Consider the following 19,990-nt stretch of genomic DNA (forward strand, 5'->3'; position numbering starts at 1 on the left):
GAATGGACAAGTTGTACATTTTTATCTGGTTACGATGTCAGGGAGGATCAGATGGAGGAATTTAACATTCTGAATGGATTTGATGGGGTGGGAGTGGAGAAAATGTTTCTCCTTGTGTAGGACCAAAAGTGAAAGATAAAACTTCAGTTGGTTGTTAATTAATGCCACAAGAAATGTGGTGAAGAGAATATCAGAAGCACACTCACAGCCTGTGACTGTAACTGGGTGTTACTCTGAATATCAGGGATATTATACATGGGAATCACAGAAACGATCACCAGCTCAGTGCTCTGATCAGAGTAACTCATTCCCGAGAAGGCTGCAGACAGTCCTCTAATGTACAGATGTTGTGGGAGGCGGGTTTGGGACAATGACAACTCTGAACAGTCAGGATGTCCACATGGTGGAAATCAGTTTACAACTACAGTATTTGAGATAAAATGCATCATTTTGTGACTGGGCACTTTTACAGATCCAAACTGAAATCTCTCACCATGAGGAATGTGATATTTTCTTGTTGATCCATCTGTTTCTGCAACTTTGAGATTTCCTCCTGGATAGAATTTAAATTCTCTTGAATCTCTCGAAGATTTTTTTCCATTAGATTCAGAATCCACTTCTCTTCTTCTCTGAGATCTCGGAGTGCACGCTGCTCTTTCTCGGTGATAATCCGGTGCATTTCAGCAAAATGGGATGTGATCTGGGACTGAACACTTTGTGACTGTTCCTGTCCAATGAAAGGAGAGGATAGTTTCCTATTTGAGGCTATTTTTTGTATTTCCTTCTGACGTGGAAGGTAACCATTCAGCCCATTAACGGCTCTGCTGGTTCACAGAACAATCCCCTCCATCACATTCCCCCACGTCTCCCTGAAACATGCACTCCGTCTCTGACCTATTAACTCCAGCCTGATTCACAGACCACCCAACTTCACAAGATTAATTGCAAACTCCACGCAGACAGCTCCAGGGGTCGGGATCGATCCCAGGTCACTGGAGCTGCGATACTCTGCTATTATGCATTAAAGGGAACAAAACTACACAGCGAATTTGTAAATTCTGCTCTGGAAGTCTCACCCGAACTCCAGAAATCTTCTCTTTCTGTTGTTGCTCCATTTCTTCGAAGTCTGATTTCTTTTTTGTGAGAGAGTCTAAGAAAGATTTAACCCGATCCTGGGAATCAGAGAGTAAAGAAATTAGACCAAAATATGCAACTAAGTAAACAGCTGATCAAGACCTGGTTAGTTTTACCTTGTAAATTTCAACGGCTTCGTTAACCGGCATGAAGTTGTGAGACTTGTGTTCCCGGCCATCTCTACAGATCAGGCAGATCAGTGTCTTGTCCGTCTCACAAAAGAGCTTCAGTTCTTCCTCATGTTTCTTGCAGTGAAGTTTACTTTCCTTCTCTTTCGGGTTCAGGTTTAGTTTTCGAGCTTTCTCAGACAGATTTGCTAAGGCCCGATTGACCCTGAGGGTGCGGTCTGCAATCTCCTCTCTACATTCCGGGCAGGAGTTTCTCTCCTCCCTTTCCCAACACCGTGTGATACAGGAGCGGCAGAAGTTGTGTCCACAGTCCAATATAACCGGATCGGTGAAGAAATCCAGGCAGATGGGACAAATTGCCTCCTCGGTCCAACTCTCGATCTGTCCTTTCGAAGCCATGTTAACTCTCGGTACTTCCTGGTTCCGGATCCTCTCACCTTCGGGAGCTGCTGAACGCCTGCGGTACCACGATTGTCCACTAGGGGCGCTGCAGTCTCGGGAATGAATGTTCCTTTTCAGTGAGCAGGAATCGTGTTCATTTCCACAGCAGGGATCAGAAACACATCAAACAAGTCTAACATAGATAAAGCCGGAGAGAAGAGCTTGGTTCAGTCTACGGCAGAACTGAAGGGGCAAGTCCTGAAAAAAGAGACACAAGAGACTGTAAATGGAAGAGTCCGGAAGGAACTAAGTGGTTCAGACAGCATTTCTGGAGAGAAATAGTCAGAACATATTCCGGGTAGAGACAGTCCAAATGAAGGTTCTCGACCCGAATTGTCGATTGTCCATTTCTCTCCACAGATGCTGCCTGACCCTCGATGTTCCTCCAAAAGCTCGTTTTGTTTAGCTCGGGTACTGAGATAGTCAGACTGAGCTGTAAAAACAGTGGTTAATATAAATTTAGAGCAACTATTAAATCAGTTAATGGTATGGAACACGGGATGTGGAGAGAATCTGCTATGAGGAGACTGATGCTGTGGCGATGACAAAGATGTGGCTGCAGGAATCACCACAGGACTGGACATTGTACGTCACTGTGTGGAAAACATTCAACTCCTGATTTCCATTTCCCTTCTTGACTTCACCACATACGGTCCAGCTCCAAAAGTCCGGTCTCACTTGTTCTGAACGGGGCCCACGTGTGGAAATAATTTCCCCTGCCTGTCTTCTAAACCCCGTCAGCTCCAGAGAGCAGGGGCACTGGGCTGGAATCTCCACTCACAAACACAAGAGATTCTGCAGATGCTGGAATTTCAGAGCAACACACACAATATAATGGAGGAACTCAGCTAGTCAGGCAGCATATGGAGAGAAATAAACAGCGTTGAAGGTTCTCGGTCTGAAAGGATGACTGTTCTCCTCTCCACAGCCCCTGAGGTCCTCCAGTGTTTTGAGTGTGTTGCTCTCTGACAGACTTCATCAGGCAGCTTCCACAACAGCAGCTCGAGGGACAGAGGGACTGGGGGTTGGGTTGTGGGTGTGGGGACCAGCATCCCACTAAAATAAGGTTCAGATGGAACAGCACAGAAAGAACCTGCCAGACAGCAGTAGTGAGTTTCGGGAACAAGTCAGTTTATTCAGACGCTGTTACAGTGATGATCGGGGAACACTTCGAGTGTCATCGCAAATATTCTCCACTGAGTCAATGATCTTACCGGTTCCTGTTATACAATGGTGAGATGTTGACTTCATAAAAATTCATCAGAAATCTACATTTCTCTGTAGCATTTGACCTTTGATAATTTCTGCGTGGTCTCTCTCAATCTGACAGACAACCATTTCCCAGTGCTCTCTGTAATTCATTGGCTTCATTTCTGACCCTGGTTTTCTGCCGTGACTCTCATTATCTGATGATAAACTCTCCTGCCGTGGTCTGTAATCCAAACTCCACCTGTTTACCTTTGATCCAGTGAGCTTCACCTTGCTGACTGAACATATCCACAGTCTAATCACCGCACTGACTGTCATATCGTCACCTCTCAGTGACCTTCTCCCTCGGCCTAACTACTATAATTTCCCTAACGGTGAGGCAGCTAGTTACAATATTTTGCAATTTTCCCAATTCTCATGATTCCCAGAGATCGCTTCCTCAGATATCACTGCCTGACACTGTGTGATGTGATTGTCACTTGCCACCCATCAACCCAGGCCTGGATATCATCCAGGTCTTACTGCATTTGTGTTGTGGGCTGCTTCATTATCTGAGGAGTGGTAGATGGTGCTGAACATTGTGTCGTCATCAGTGACCATCCCGACCTCTGACCTTACGATGGACAGAAGGTCCTTGATGAAGCAGCTGAGGGTGTTTGGGCCGAGGACTCTGACCTGGGGAGTTCCTGCAGAGATGTCCTGTGGCTGAGATGATCGGTTCCAAACACCACAACCATCTTCTTAGATTCCCACTGATCACCCCATTATTCCTTCACTTGTTCTATTTATTCTATAATTTATAGTGATGTTATGTCTGTGCACTGCACTGTTGCTGCAAAGCAACACATTTCACATCATATATAACAGAGATAATAAACCCGATTCTGATTCTGTTTCCGCTTCCGCAGATTAGTCAGGCCCAGTGACCTGTCTGACCCGACCCCTCCCAATCATGTGTGTAAACCCTCCCAACACCCCATAATCTCTCAGTTCACCCATCAGATCACCCCCCCCACACACACACACACCTCTAAACACAACTCCTTCCCTCCACGACAGTGAGATATCACAGACGGCAGGACCCTCAAGTCAGGCCAGGGCTCCTGCAGGCTGCAATATTTCACCGTCCCTCTGTAAACAAGAGACATTTGACCTGCCGGCCTCAGTGCTGATGTTTCTGTTTCCGGTGAGCTCAGTGACATTGAGTCATTCAGCACGGAAACTGCTGCTGGAAGATCATCAACTCAGTGAGAGACGCTCTTTGGTCCGCCCAAAACCTGTTGGTCTCCCAGCACAGTGAGATGTCCGTCAGGGAATGCTGCCAACATTGAAAAGTTTCATCACCTCTGAGACAACCTGAGTGGTAATGGTTTAAACAATGTGAGAAGAACTGACTGGATTGACCAAATGACACTCAGAATGTAAAATATTATTCACATCGTGTTTAGCATTTTGTATATATTTTATTATGAATGAAAGGCACATTTGAAATGCAAAATGCAGCTCAGATACGGGCCGAATCTCATCAACCGTTATCCACACTCTTACACTAATCCTACACTGCAGATCCCACATTGGTCTCCTCGGTCACCTCCGTGGAAATGAGTCATCCCTCAACCAGGGGTGCAGTGCTAATTTTTTAGGTGCTGGAGCTGACAAAATGCTTGCCATTTCCTATATCATCTTTATATACTGTATAAATAAGATAGCTTATATACTTAGGTCAACTGTATGTCCATAAAGTGACGCTAGGCACAGGAGTGTCCGTGCCTAAGGTGACTGACAGGAAATGATTAAGTAGTGGTGAGGTGTAGAAGGGTGTTGATCAGCTTTACCGAAGGAGCGGGGAAGTGGCAATCTGTATAACACCCCAGTTACAGACATGGAAGGTGGTCAGAAATGATTAAAGGTACAGACGGGTGGGGGAAGAGGTTGGGTTGCACGTGAGCACTGGTCACATCAGGGTTTTTAGACTCAACTCAGCATGTCACAGAAATCAGCCTCCCTCGATGAAATCTGCTCAGAGCACACAAAAAAATGCTGGAGGAACTCGGCAGGTCAGGCAGCATATACAGAGGGGAATAAACACTCGACTTCGGAGGCTGAGACTATTCATTCAGGCTGGAAAGGGAAGGGGATGATGCCAGAATAAGAAGGTGACGGGAGGGGAAGGAATACAAGCTGACAGGTGACAGGTGAGGCCAGGTGAGGAGAAACGTGGGTGGATGGGGGAGGCTAGGAGGCAATAGGTGGACAAGGTAAAGAGCTGAAGGAGGAGGAATCTAAAAGGCGAGGACAGTGGACCTTGGAGTAAAGGGAAAGAGGAGGGGCAGCACAAGGTGGTGATGGGTAGGTGGGGAGGAGAAGATATTTAGTAGGATGCTGCCTGGATTAGAATGTCTTTCAGGTTCAGTGAACAAGGGCTTTCATCTTTGGCGTGAAGGAGGATGAGAGGTGGTGATAGATGAGAGAACTAGATCGAGTGGATAGCCAGAGACTTTTCCCCAGGGCAGAAATGACTTTTACCAGTGTGCATAATGTTAAGGTGATTAGAGGAAAATACATGGGGGAATGTAGAGGTAGTTTTATTCCCTCAGAGAGCGAAACGTGCTGCTGTGAGTGATGGTGGAGGCAGAAGCTTCAGGGACAGTTACGAGAATCTGAGATAGGCATCTGGATGAAAGAAACAGGGAGGCCTATCTTGGAAAGAAGGGTTCGGTTGAACTTACGAAATGGCTTCCTTAATCTTGGCACAAACAGAAAATGTATGTATAGTGGTATGAGAGAGGAGTTGGCCATAGTAAATTGGAAGGAGATGTTGGTAGGGATGACAGCAGAGCAGCAATGGTCTGAGTTTCTGTGAAAAATGAGGAAGGTGCAGGTTAGATGTATCCCAAAAACAAAGAAATACTCAAATGGCAAAATAGTGCAAACGTGACTGCCAAGGGAAGTCAAAGCTAATGTAAAAGCAAAAGAGAGGGCATACAACAAAGCAAAAATTAGCAGGAAGATACAGGATTGGGAAGCTTTTAAAAAACCTACAGAAAGCGACTAAAAGAATCAGAAGGGAAAAGAGGAAATATGAAAGCAAGCTAGTAAAAAAAAGATCAAAGTGGATGGAAAAACTTCAAGTATGTAAAAAAAAATAAAACAGATGAGAATGGATACAGGTCCGCTAGAAAATTAGGCCAGAAAAATACTAGCAAAGGAGGTGCAGGTAACATGGAAGAAGCAGGGAGTCTGGAGAAGAGCCCAAGAAAGATTGGGAGAATAGGCAAAGAAGTGGCAGCTGGAATACAGATTGGAGAAGTGCATGGTTAAGCACTTTGCAAGAAGGAATAACGCCACAGACTCTTTTCTAAATGGGGAGAAAATTCAAAATCAGGTGCAAAAGGACTTGGGAGTCCTTGTGCAGAATTCCCAAAAGGTTAACTTGTAGGTTGAGACGGTGGTAAAGAAGGAAAACACAATGTTAGCATTCATTTTTAAAGGCCTAAAATATAAAAGCAAGGATGTAATGTTGATGCTTTGTAAAAGGCACTGGTGAGGCCTCACTGGGAGTTTTGGGCCCTTTACATGATAGAAGATGAGCTGGCATCGGAAAGACTCCAAATGAGGTCCATGAGAAAAAATTCTGGGACTGAAAAGGTTCACATATGAGGTACATTTGATGGCTCTGGGTCTGTACTCACTGAAGTTTAGAAGAATGAAGGAGATCTCATTGAAACCTATTGAATATAGAAAGGCCTCGATACAGTAGATGTACAGAGTATGTTTCCTGTAGTGGAAGAGTCCAGGGCCAGAGCGCACAGCTTCAGAATAACATAGAAAATAGAATAGTACAGCACAGTACAGGCCCTTTGGCCCACAATGTTGTGCTGACCCTCAAATCCTGCCTCCCATAAGCCCCCACCTTAGATTCCTCCATATACCTGTCTAGTAGTCTCTTAAACTTCACTAGTGTATCTGCCTCCACCACTGACTCAGGCAGTGCATTCCACACACCAACCACTCTCTGAGTAAAAAACCTTCCTCTAATATCTCCCTTGAACTTCCCACCGCTTACCTTAAGTCCATGTCCTTTTGTATTGAGCAGTGGTGCCCTGGGAAAGAGCCGCTGGCTATCCACTCTATCTATTCCTCTTATTATCTTGTACACCTCTATCATGTCTCCTCTCATCCTCCTTTGCTCCAAAGAGTAAAGCCCTAGCTCCCTTAATCTCTGATCATAATCCATACTCTCTAAACCAGACAGCATTCTGGTGAATCTTCTCTGTACCCTTTCTAATGCTTCCACATCCTTCCTATAGTCAGGTGACCAGAACTGGACACAATACTCCAAGTGTGGCCTAACCAGAGTTTTATAGGGCTGCATCATTACATCGCGACTCTTAAACTCTATCCCTCCACTTATGAAAGCTAACACCCCATAAGCTTTCTTAACTACACTATCCACCCGTGAGTCAACTTTCAGGGATCTGTCGACATGTACCCCGAGATCCCTCTGCTCCTCCAAACAACAAAGTATCCTGCCATTTACTTTGTACTCTGCCTTGGAGTTTGTCCTTCCAAAGTGTACCACCTCACACTTCTCCGGGTTGAACTCCATCTGCCACTTCTCAGCCCACTTCTGCATCTTATCAATGTCTCTCTGCAATTTTTGACAATCCTCTACACTATCTACAACATCACCAACCTTGTGTCATCTGCAAACTTGCCAACCCACCCTTCTACCCCCACATCCAGGTTGTTAATAAAAGGAACTTTTACGTTCCAATGGATAAAGTCCTAACCTATTCAATCTTTCCTTGTAACTCAAGTCCTCCAGCACTGGCAACATCCTTGGAAAAAAAAAGCATCTTTCTCTTTACTCTTTCAACCTTCCTCCAAGGGGACGACAACCTTGTCACAGATTGGAAGCTGGCGTGCCTCAATGACCTGGAGAGCTATGCAGGCTGGAGTCAGGGCAGTAAACTTTGGCTCTCGGTTAGGGTCACACATGCCAAACAGGTCAAAGGGTAGAGGTCAGACTGAAACTGGTCCATGGTCCACCAGGTTCAGGGATTCAGCTCAGGGCTAACTGGAAAACCAAAATTGTTACGGAAACGGCAATGAAAAGCTCTTCTACATCAGAGTGTGACGGTATTCCTGCATCTTCAGCCAGGACTTGTATGATTGACAGTAGTGAAAACGGAGAAGAAACTACTGACACAATGAAGGAAGTTCTGAACACCGCCAGAGATGGAGGACCTTCATTGCTGCCCTGAAAGCTAGCGGCTGTAACGGGCAGCAAGTACGTCTTTCAACCTTATTGACATCTTTCCTGTAGGTAGGTGACCAAAGTTGCACACAATACTCCAAATCAGGCCTTACCAGTGTCTCAGACAACTTCAACATAACGTCCCATCTCCTGCGCTCAAAGCTTTGATTTTTGGCACATTGGCCTTCATAAACTTTATTTACGACCCTATCTACCTGTGACACCACTTTCAATGAACTATGGACCTGCATTGAGATCCCTTTGTACTCCCACACATCTCAGGGCCCTACAGTTCATTGTGTTGGTCTACCAAAGTGAAATACCTCACACTCCTCCTTAAAATTCCATCTGTCATTTTTCAGCTAATGGAGATCTTGCTCTAAGCCATGATAGCCTTCTTCACTATGCACTAAACCCTCAATCTTTGTGTCACTGACAGCTTTGCTGATCCAGTTAACATCATCAGCCAGCTCATGGATATAGATGGCAAACAACAACATACCCACTGATCCCCACAGCACACTAGTCACAGGCCTCCAGTCAGTTGTAACTGTGACATTATGATCACCGTTTGCAAAGTATTCCCCTACACAAACTTCTGTCACCTGCCCTACATGGACATCCCTTTATTGTGAGGCTGTGCCCTCTGGACCTAGATCCTCACGTTATTGGAAACACCCTCTGCAGGTTTAACTGTACAGCCTTGCCATTCCTCTGGAACTTCAGGACTGTCCTGATGCAATTTTCAACCCGAAACGTCAACAGTTCCTTCCGACCCACTGAGTTCCACTGAACTGTGGGGTGGCTAAGCTGTGTTGAGTATGTCTGTTGCTTCAGATTCCAGCGACTCCAGTCTCCCACGCTCCAGGGAATAACCTATTCAATAACCTATTCCTAACCTATTCAATCTTTCCCTCTAACTCGGGTCTTCAATTCCCTGCAAGTTTTCTGTACACGTTTAATCTTCCTCACATTTCTTGTAAAAATATCCTCAAAATTCCCGAGTTAAATTAGGCCAGGCCTCCATGATAACCAGCTGACAGTTGTAGGGTGGCTGAACTGTGAGAGAATGTCTGTCTATCACCAGGGCCAAATGTCACCTGCTGTATCACAACCACTCCTCTCGTTCTCGTCTCACCTCACTGGGCAAAACCTGCTTGCATTTACCCTATTGATAGCCCTCATCATTTTGCACACCTCTATCAAAACTCTATCCAAACTTCTCTTAAACATTGACATCAAGCTAGCATCCATCACTTGTGTCGCCCGCCACAAAGCTGACGGTATCAGAACCACCCCACTTTCCTGAAGCCTTCTGCAAATTACTCACAATTCATATTCATTTCGCTCTCCAAGCAGATGATTGTTATTAAGTCTTAACTCTTGACCAAGGGTTGAGAGTAAACGCATGATTTACTTTAAACATCTTTCATTTATAAATGAACAGAGTCAACGCAAAATGTTATTGTTAATAACCGTATTGAATAAGGACTCACAGTCAACGAATGGTTTTCTTTTCCTGTATGTAATTATTTTTATTTTGTAATATTTCTGAATAAAGTATTTTTGGAAAAAAAAATTTCTTTTACTCCCAACCACCTCTTAACTTGAATTCTTGCTGAATCATATTTAAAACTCCCTTTTCTTGCCATCAGCGTTTCGACCCTTTTCCTTTGAACTTTTTGTTCCCCCACCCTGCCCTCTGTATTCCCCACCCCTCCGTACTCCCCGTACCGGAACTAACCCACCTCACACTTATCTCCCACCCTCTGTACCCCTCACCCCTCCCACCCTCTGTACCCCTCACCCCTCCCACCCTCTGTACTCCTTTGGATCTTCTGTAGTCTTTTGGCGGTCACTGTTTGAACTATGCTTAACCGTTTGACACTTTCCCTTACGTGTCCAATTAGGGGAGCACATGTTCCCTCCCTGCGGTCTGTCCCAGCCCCTCAACTCGACCCCAGAACCCACCCTTATAATCCTCCACCCCACCGACACCTCTCGCCATCCCACAGCCAGTCCCTGTCACCCACGCAGACCCTCACCTGAACCTGCAGCACCGCGCCGGGTAAGAGCACCAAGCAGCCCCCGGCCGGCTCCCGATGCGCTGTGACTGCCCGGCCGCCCCTGGGCCATACTCCACGGCGGTGAGAGGCCGGTCGATGGGCGGACGGGTTTCACCAGCCCGATTCTATCAGCCGTTCTGCGGCACCGCGGCGCCGCTGTCTGAACTCATTATTACGTGCGGTGACCGCCCCTCGTGGGCGGGACGAGACGGGACGGCAGCGGAGGGAACGTCTCACAACCCCTCCCCGCAGGAAGGGCACTCAGCCACTGGCACGCTCGCACCCGAAGCCCAAGCTCGTCCAAGCAGTCTGTATATATTTTTAAAAGATTCAACTACACCGTCTCCAAAGCAAAAAGAGGCATAAGAGACCGCAGCCGCTGGAATCGGGAGCCACACACACACACAAAAAGCTGGAGTCTCAGTATGCGATGGGAAGACTCAAAAAGTTACCTTCCCCAAACAGTCAAGATGGAGGGTTTCGGCGCGAAATGTCGGCTGTTTGCTCCTTTCCCCAGCTGCTGCCTGGCCTGCTGTGTTCCTCCAGCATTTTGTGAGTGTTTCTTTACCCCAACCACTAAGGCCGAACAACAACGCCCTCCAGTGACCAACATTTCCTGTCACTCACCTGATGTGCAAATGGCCTTGTGCCTGGTGTCACTTTATGGACATACAAGCAATGTATATAAACTAGCTTATGCATTTACATTTATTGTGTTTTTATTGTGTTCTTTATTTTGTTATGTTGTTTGTGCGTGTCCTGCATTGGATGCAGAGTAAAAATTATGTTCTCCTTTACAATTGTGTGCTGGAAATGACGACTTTGAAGAAGCCCCACACAGTGCCCTTTATCCTCAGTGTCCTTTATCCTCAGTGTTTGCAGCCGCTGCACCAAGTGTCACAGCAGCCTGGTGTGCTGAGATAAAGAGGCGGTGTGGCCACTGATGGGCTCAGGAAATCTGAAAGCTCGTTTGCGCAGAGCTCCTATTACCAGCAGTCCATTGACAGGGTATTGTTTCAGGGCCACCTCAGTATAGGGTTTAATACTGGTATAGGTCGTGAAATTTGTTGTTCTGAGGCAGCAGTACATTGCAATTCATAAGAAAATTTATAAATTATAATAAATTGTCTAGGGTAAATATTATTTGCGTACCACAACACAAACGTTTGAGTGCCCCTTTCAGGGAAAATGAGGTCATCACTTGCATGAACACCGACACACCTGTGCATATTTACTGATCACGAGGAAGCAATAATGTAACTCACAGCAGTATAAATTTAGACTGTATTGACAAAATGCCGAAAACTCAGTCCAAGTGAAACACAGATAAATAATCTTGCAACATCCAAGGGCAAGGTATTGAACACTCTCCAAGGCTGTGTGATAAGCAGCTAATTAAAAGTTATCTGTATATTCTCTGTAAGACCATTGTCTGCATGAGGATTTTCTGACAGCGGTATCTGACCTTCCAAATGGGTTCTGTGAGCGTGTCACCATGTTCTTCACTCATGTTTGTCGTCCCTCTCCTTCTTCATCCAGAAAATGGCTACCCTGATCCTGCTGGAATGTTCAAGGGCATCTTATTGGCCAAGTGTTAACAAGACAAATCCAGCTGGCTAACTCAACAAGCCTAACTTATCAATCAACTGAATTACTCGATTGTGTAATGTAATTAAAGGAACGCGATGCATTTTCAGAAAATCAACAGAAAATAAAATACCCAACAGCATAACTGTATTAATAAAACAAAGCATGATATTAAGGCAACGATATTACATATACAATTAAATAACCCACCCCTCCACACCCTTAATGCAACTTTATTGTGTTCTTTATCTTACTGTGTTCTTTTAGGTGCTGTGTCATATCCGAAGATTACTCTGTTCTGCTTTACACTTGTGCACTGGACATGACATGAAACAGTCTGGAATCTTTGATTCTAGTGCAAAAAAGAAGAGAAAAGAGTGAGATAGTGTTCATGGATTCATTGCCTTTTCAGAGATCTGATGGTGGAGGGGAAGAAGATGTTCTTGAAACATTTAATGTGAGTCTTCAGGCTCCAGTGCTGCCTCCATGATGGTTGTAATGAGAAAAGGAAATGTCCCGGGTGATGGGGATCCTTAATGATAGAGCCCCGTTTTGAAGGCATCCGCGATGCTGGGGAGGCTGGTGCCCACGATGGAGCTGCATGGGGCAATTTTCAAACTAATGCTGGCATATATTGTTTACCAGAGAGAGCAGATGACTGAGACATAATGCGGAGAAAGAGGCTCTACTGGGCCTACGCCATCCACATCCTTTTACATTGACTCGTTGTTAAATGTTCCACCTTCCCAGCAATGCCTCCGACCCTACCACGCAACCTGCACACTACTGCAGAGGTACTACTATCGAGTACAGGAGGAAGAACCCGGAGGTCCATGAGCCAGTCTTCATTAAGGGATCAGTGGTGGCGAGGGCTATGTAGGAGGGAAGGATTAAATTGATCTTAGAGTAGGTGAGAAGGTCTGCACAACATGGTTGGCCAAAGGGCCTGTACTGATAAACCAGCTACAGTTTAATCATCTGTTGCTGTAAATATCTTATTGAAAATGCATTTTCTAATCCACGTGAACTGGAAGCCAAACCTTCTCTGCCGAGAATTGCACAATACTGACATCAGCGCCCTCTCCTGTTCACTCTGCTACAAGACATTTTTCCTGGGAGCACAATGGTTAGTTAGCACAATAGCGACCTACGTTCAATTCCCGCTTCTGCCTGTAACGTGTTTGTACATTCTCCCCGTGACCACGTGGGTTTCCTCCGGGTGCTCCGGTTTCCTCCCACAGTCCAGCTGGAAGGAAAATCTGCAGATGTTGAAAATGCAAGCAACTCACAAAATGCTGGGCTGAAACGTCGACTGTACTTTTTTCCATAGATGCTCCCTGGCCTGCTGCATTCCTCCAGCATTTTGTGTGTGTTGTTTCCTTAATCTTGGTTTTGGGTATCCTGGGGAAAGTCTGCCTCAAGTAGCAAAATCCTTCAGGGAAATGTGCAGTCTTTCTAAAATCTGTCCTGCCCTGTAGCATCCACCCTGCCTAAGCATACCCGGGCAAGGTAGAAAACTTTTCAGCTTACATTGTGGGCAACATTTTAACTGACTTGAGTTATGAATTGTAATTCAAATATAGGCAATTTCAAAAAATGGTGTGTGATAGGGAAATTTCATGGTGATCGGCAGTGTAAAGTCCATAAGATACATGCAAAAGTATTCAGGAGGCAAAATCTTCATTGTCCAGTGTAACTATCCTTCCACCTTTTCTTCCAGATCTGCCCACTCATTGAAGATGAGCAGCTGCTGTGGATCAGGGGTGTTATTGGCGAAGTCAACACCTTCAGGATCCCACTCATCGCGATCACCTCCTCCAATAAACTCATTTCCGTGGCCGAGGCAAGAAAATATTCGTCGGCTGACATTGATGCCAAGTTCATTGCCATTCGCACATCCACTGATAAAGGTGAATGGGTAAACATTGTCCTTCAGTAAGGAATGAAGGTCCTGCTTCTGTCTTCCTCATGTTGCCAGGACTTGAGGATCTGAGTTATTGGAAAAAGTTGACTAGGTTAGCACCTCAATCCCCAGAGCAGAGGAGAATGAAGGGAGATTGTGCTGAAGGATTCTGTGAGAGATCTTTGCCTCGATGATACCCTTAATTAATGGACCACTTTTTAAAAAAAAAATTTTCAAAGTTTGTATTGTCGATCCAACAAAGTTTTTCCCAGGTTAAGTAGCCATTTCAAAGTGGTTGCTTAAACGTAATGTCACTGATGGTTCTGTGGTTACAAATGAGCCCAACTGGGTATGGAGGGCAGAGCTCAATCACAGAACCTTATTCTTGACCCAAAATGCCTCATGGCTACTGGGGCTTGTGCTTGTGTGTTATTGAAATACCCTGACAGCCTTGGAGTCAGTCATCGTAGAATTCTGCAGCATGAAAATTGGTCATATGGTGCCACACATATATGTTGACGAAGTTGTCCTCCTGCACTCGTCCCATTTGGGCCCTGTCCCTCTTAACCTTTTCCCATCCACGTGTCTGAGGAACAGATACAATGGGCCAAATGGCCTAATTCTGCTCCTATGTCGTATAGTCTGTTTCAATGCTTTGGAAAAGGGTAAAGTGATTGAGTTTGGAGGGTTAAACTCGAAGGCAGAGCACAGGGTTCATGGCAGGAATCTGAGAACTTCGGAGGGACAGAGGGATTTTGAGGTGCACGTCCATGGATCCTTCAAAGGTGCAGTGCAAGGTGATAGGGTGGTTAAGAAGGAGAATGGTGCGTTGGCTGTTTATTTGGCGGATTTAGTTCAAGAGCCACGAAGTAATGATGCAGCTCAATAAAACTCTGGTTGGACTAGATTAAACTCGGAGTATTGTATTCAGTTCTGGTCACCTCATTATAGGAATGATGTCAAAGCTTTAGCGAGTGTGCAGGAGAGATTTAGCCAGGATGCTGCCTTAATAGAGAGTATGTCTTATGAGGAAAGGTTGATTGAGATAGGGCTTTTCTCTTTGGAGGATGAGAGGCGACATGATAGAGATGTAGAAGATGAGAAGAAGCTTAGATTGAGTGGATAGCCACAGACTTTTTCCCAGGGTGGTAAGCATTGTGTTAATATTGAGGGATAGTGCAGAGCACACCAGGACATCAGCATGCAGGATACTCAGCTGAACTTTTATTGATAACCCTGCTTGTACAGTATGTGAACTCCTCCCTTGTGGGAGTGGTTAATACTATTAACTACCACGATAGCAAGGGCACATAAACTTCAGGTGTTTGGAGTATAGGGAGGAGTGATGCAAGAGGTATGTTTTTTTTTACAGAGTGGTGGATGTGTTGAATGTGCTGCCAGGTGTGGTAGAGGCAGATACATTCGGGACATTTAAGACACTCTTGGATAGGCATATGGATGATAGAAAAATGGAGGGCACTGTGGAGGGACGGGGAGATCAGATTAAACTTGGAACAAATTAGGTTAGACCATACGACATAGAAGCAAAATTAGGTCATCCAACCCATCAAGTCTGCTCTGCCTTTGTATCATCCGGATCTAGGAACCCACTCATGCCCATACATCTGCCGCCTTGCCACATCTTTTGGTGTCCTGACCAATCAGAAAACTATCAACTTCCACTTTAATTATACCCATGGACTTTCCCTATGCCACAGTCTGTGGCAGAGTATTTCACAGACTCAGTATTCTCTGGCTAAAAAAATTCCTCAATATTTCTGGTTTTAAAGGTCACCCTTCAATTTTGAGAATGTGCCCTTTGCTTCTGGCTGCCCTACCATAGGAAACATCTTCTCCATATCCATTCTCTCTTGTCCTTTCAATGAGATTCCCTGAATTCTTCGAAATTCCAGTCAGCACAGTCCCAAATCTGCCAAATGCTCCTCATATGTTAACCTCTTCTTTCCTGGAATAATCCTCGTGAACTTCCTCCGGACTTTTTCCAGTGACAACACAGCCTTTCTGGGATATTGGGCCCAGAACTGTTGACAGTACTCCAAGTGCGGCCTGAGTAGTGTCTTATAAAGGCTCAGCATTATTTCCTTGCTTTCATGTTCTGTTCCCCTTGAAATAAATGCCAATGTTCATTTGCCTCTTTTACCACAGACTCAACCTGTAAATTAACCTTCTGTGAGTCTTGCACAAGGACTCCTGAGACTCTCTGCACCTCTGATGTTTGAACATTCTCCCAATTTGGATAATAGTCCGCACTATTGTTCCTTTTACTAAAATGCATGATCATACATTTCACAACAGGATATTCTACGTACCATTTTCTTGTCCATTCTTCCAATTTGTCTATGTCCTACTGCAATCACATTGCTTCCTCAGCACTACCTACCCCTCCACTTATCTTCATATCATCCACAAACTTTGCCACAAAGCCATCAATTCCATTATCGAAATCCAAGTACCCTGAAACTTCATCCTTAGTAATGACTCCAACAATTTCCCAACCTCAGCGGTTAGGCTAACTGGTTTATAATTTCCTTTTCTTTTACCTTTCTCCCTTAAAATAGTGGAGTGACATTTGCAATCTTCCAATCCTCTGGGACCATGCCAGATTCAAATGATTCTTGAAAGATCATGACCAATACATCCGTTATCTCTTCAGCAACCTCCCTCAGGAGTCTGGGATGTAGTCCATCTTGTCCAGGTGACTTATCCACCTTAAGACCTTTGAGGTCCCTAGCACTTAGTCCTTTGTAATAGCGATAGCACTCACTGCTTCTCCCTGACACTCACGGACCTCTGGCGCACTGCTAGTGTCTTCCACAGTGAAGACTGATACGAAGTACCCATTAAGTTAATCTGCCATTTCTTGGTCCCTCACTACTACCTCACCTGCATCACTTTCCAGTGGTCCAATATCAACACTCATCTCTGTTACTCTTCATATGACTGAAAGAAACTTTTGGTATCCTGCTTTATATTATCAGCTAGTTTACTGTCATATTTCATCTTTTCACTTATAGCTTTTTAGTTGCCCTCTGAAAACTTCCCAATCATCCAACTTCCCACTCACTTTTGTTTCCTTATTTGCCCTTTCCTTAGCTTTTCTGCAGTCCTTAACTTCTGCAGTCCTTAAATAAGGAATGAACTCGCCTACTTGCCTTGCGTTCGCCTGTTGGTACAACATTATGGGCCGAGGGGTCTGTACTGTGCTGAACTGCTCCAACGCATCATTGGCATGTGTCTATAAGACATAGGGGAAGTATTACGCCATTTGGCCCATCGAGTCTGCTCTGGCATTCCAACATAGCTGATTATCCCTCTGAATCCCATGCTCCCCGTAAACTTGGACACCCTGACCAACCAAGAACCTAGCAACCTCCGCTGTACATATACTCAATGACGTGACCTCCTCAGCCGTCTGTGGCAATGAATTCCACAGATTCACCACCCTCTGGCTGAAGAAATTCCTCCTCATCTCCGTTCTAAAAAGTATTCTGAGGCTGTGCCCTCTGGTCCTTGACTCACCTACCAGAGGAGACATCCTCTCCCCATCCTCTCTATCTAGGCCTTTCAAATTCGATAGGTTTCAATGAAATCCCCCCTCCCATTCTGGGAGTCCTTGTGCACAATTCCCAGAAGATTGGTTTGCAGTATAAGACTGTTGTGGAAGGCAAATGTGATGTTAGCATTCATTTTAAGAGTGCTAGAATATCAAAGCAAGGATGCAATGTTGAGAATTCATAAAGCACTGGTGAGGCCCCGCTTAGAGTATAGTGAGTAGCTCTGGGCCCACGTACCCCATGACAGGTTAAAGAACCAGCAGAAATAGAAAACACTTTGGAGTCCAGTATTGCTATTAACTAATAGTATTTATTAGTAACTATGCAATACAGTAATATGCAGATAAATCAAACAGGTTAGCAATGATTTTAAATAAGTGTGGAATATATATATATATGAAAACCAGGCTTCTTCAAATCTAGGGGTAAATAGATGATGAGTAAAGTTCAGTTCAGTTCGTGGTATTGATTGAGTAGTGATGGAGAGAGAGAGGGATTTGAGTCTTCAGATGAGCTGATGCCATCGATCTTCCCGTTGCCCTCCGAAATCCTTTAAAAGTCACCGACTGTGACCACAACAAAGGGGAGTTCTTCTGTGGTGGAATTATCAACCCAGGCCAGGTTTGGACACGAATAACTCCCCTCCGGTCACACCCTTTTCACACTGCAAGAGCCACTGATCAATCTGCCTGATTGATCTTCCAAAAACCCACTTTTTCTGTGGGCACAACAAAGCTCATTCAGTGTCCAAAACCATGTGTTGGAGGTCTACCATCTGACCTTCTATTTATCTCACCGCGCTGAGTACCAACTGTCTCTCAAAACAGCTCCTCCCTTCTCTCTCTCTATCTAAGAATGTACAAGTAGGTAGCGTCCTTGTAGAAATGTAAACAAACAGTGTGCAGTCTTCATCTCTCTCTCTCTCTCTCTCACGCTCTCTCTCTTTCTCTTCTCTCCCCCCCCCCCCGCTTCAAAAGCATAGTTCATAGGGGTAATTCAGGACCCCGTCACACTTAGAAAGGGTGTGCTGAAACTGACGAGGGTTCAAAGGAGTTTCAAGAAAATGATTCCAAAATTGACATTCTTGTCATAGGAAGAGTGTTTGATGGCTGTGGGCCTGTTTTCACTCAAATTCAGAAGAATTAGGGGTGACCTCATTGAACACTATCGAATGATGAAAAGAGCTTGATAGAGTGGATGTGCAGAGATTGTTTCCTCTGGTGGGAGCATCTAAGACCAGAGGGCACAGCCTTAGGTGTCCTTTTAGAACGGAGATGAGGAGGAATTTCTTTAGCCAGAGAGTGATGAATATGTGAAATTCTTTGCCACAGGCAGCTGTGGAGGCCAACTTTAAGGCTGAGGTTGATAGATTCCTGACTGATCGGGGCGTGATGAGATGGGGAGAGGCAGGAGACTGGAGCTGAAAAAACAATTGGATCAGGCATGATGATATGGTGGGGCAGACTTGATGGGCTGTATGGCCTAATTCTGCTCCTATATCTGATGGGTTTATGATCTTATGAAATACAGGTCTTTAATTCATTGAAAGTGACGTCACAGGTAAAAAGCTTTTGGCACATTGGTCTTCATGAATCAAAGTATTGAGTAGAAGAGACGGGATGTTATGTTGAAGATGTGTAGGACGTTGGCGATTCCTAATTTGGAGTATTGTGTGCAGTATATCATCACCTACCTACATGAAACATGTAAGTGAGGTTGGACGAGTACTGATAAAATTTACAGGGCTGTTGCAGGGACTGGAAAGTTAGAGATAGAGTGAAAGATTGACTGCTCCCTTGGAAGATTGAGAGAATTTTTGACAGACCTATACACAGTTATGGGGGGTATAGATGGGGAATTACAAGCAGGCTTTTTGCACTGTGGTTCGGGGAGACTACAACTAGAGGTCATGGGATAAGTGTGAAAGGTGGAACATTTTGGGAGAACATGAGGGGAAGCTTCTTCCCTGAGAGGATAGTGATAATGTGGAGCGAGCTGTGAGCACAGGTGGTGCATTCGAGCTCGATTTCAACGTTTAAGAGAAGATTAGATTGGTACATGGATGGTGGAAGTATGTCCCTGTGTATGTCGATGGCAGCAGTGAGTGTGAGGGCTTGATACGGACTTTAGGGACCGAAGGCCTGTGTCTGTTTCGTATTTTACAATGTCTATGTGACTTTGTGTTTAGTTGAATCACAAATACTACACTCACGGGCTTGTTGGATCAACAAGCCGACCATGTGACCACTTTAGAATGGGGGGGAAATCACAGCTTCTGCACGCAGTCACGGTGGTCACGGAGAGACCGAGACCGTACAAACTCCTTTCGAAGAGCGGCGAGGGTTGAAACCAGTTCGCTGGTGCTCTCACGGCGTTACGCTGACTGCTGCACCACATGCCTCCCCTAGTCAGTTCCACTGCTACTTGTGTCAGTCAATCGCTGCCACAGGGCTCCACCAGTCACGGAGCTACCTCACTTTCACTCCGCCACACCCTACGTTCTCCTGAAACGCAGAACTCGCTATAGAAATGAATAAACCATCAGCTCTCCCGAATCTTAGATTTTACTATTGGGCAATTAACATTCGATATTTAAAATTTTGGTTATAGGACTTGGACGTAATTTCAGGTCCACATTGGGTAAATCTTGAATGTAATTCTTTCCAAGTGTTTTCATTGGGTTCTAT

General features: G+C 45.0%; 1 protein-coding gene across 1 annotated transcript in view; it reads right to left on the reverse strand.

Moving 5' to 3' along the window:
- LOC140198472 (uncharacterized) overlaps positions 1–10,402 on the reverse strand; it is an 82,014-nt gene extending 71,612 nt beyond the window's left edge. The window contains 4 exon segments of the mRNA XM_072259557.1: positions 494–727; positions 1,077–1,172; positions 1,251–1,901; positions 10,218–10,402. Of these exon segments, the coding sequence (XP_072115658.1) occupies positions 494–727; positions 1,077–1,172; positions 1,251–1,661 (741 nt within the window). The 5' untranslated portion in view covers positions 1,662–1,901; positions 10,218–10,402.
- Positions 10,403–19,990: the final 9,588 nt, after the last annotated feature.

Source organism: Mobula birostris, chromosome 5 (assembly GCF_030028105.1).
Source record: "Mobula birostris isolate sMobBir1 chromosome 5, sMobBir1.hap1, whole genome shotgun sequence".
In the NCBI taxonomy this organism is placed as follows: domain Eukaryota; kingdom Metazoa; phylum Chordata; class Chondrichthyes; order Myliobatiformes; family Myliobatidae; genus Mobula; species Mobula birostris.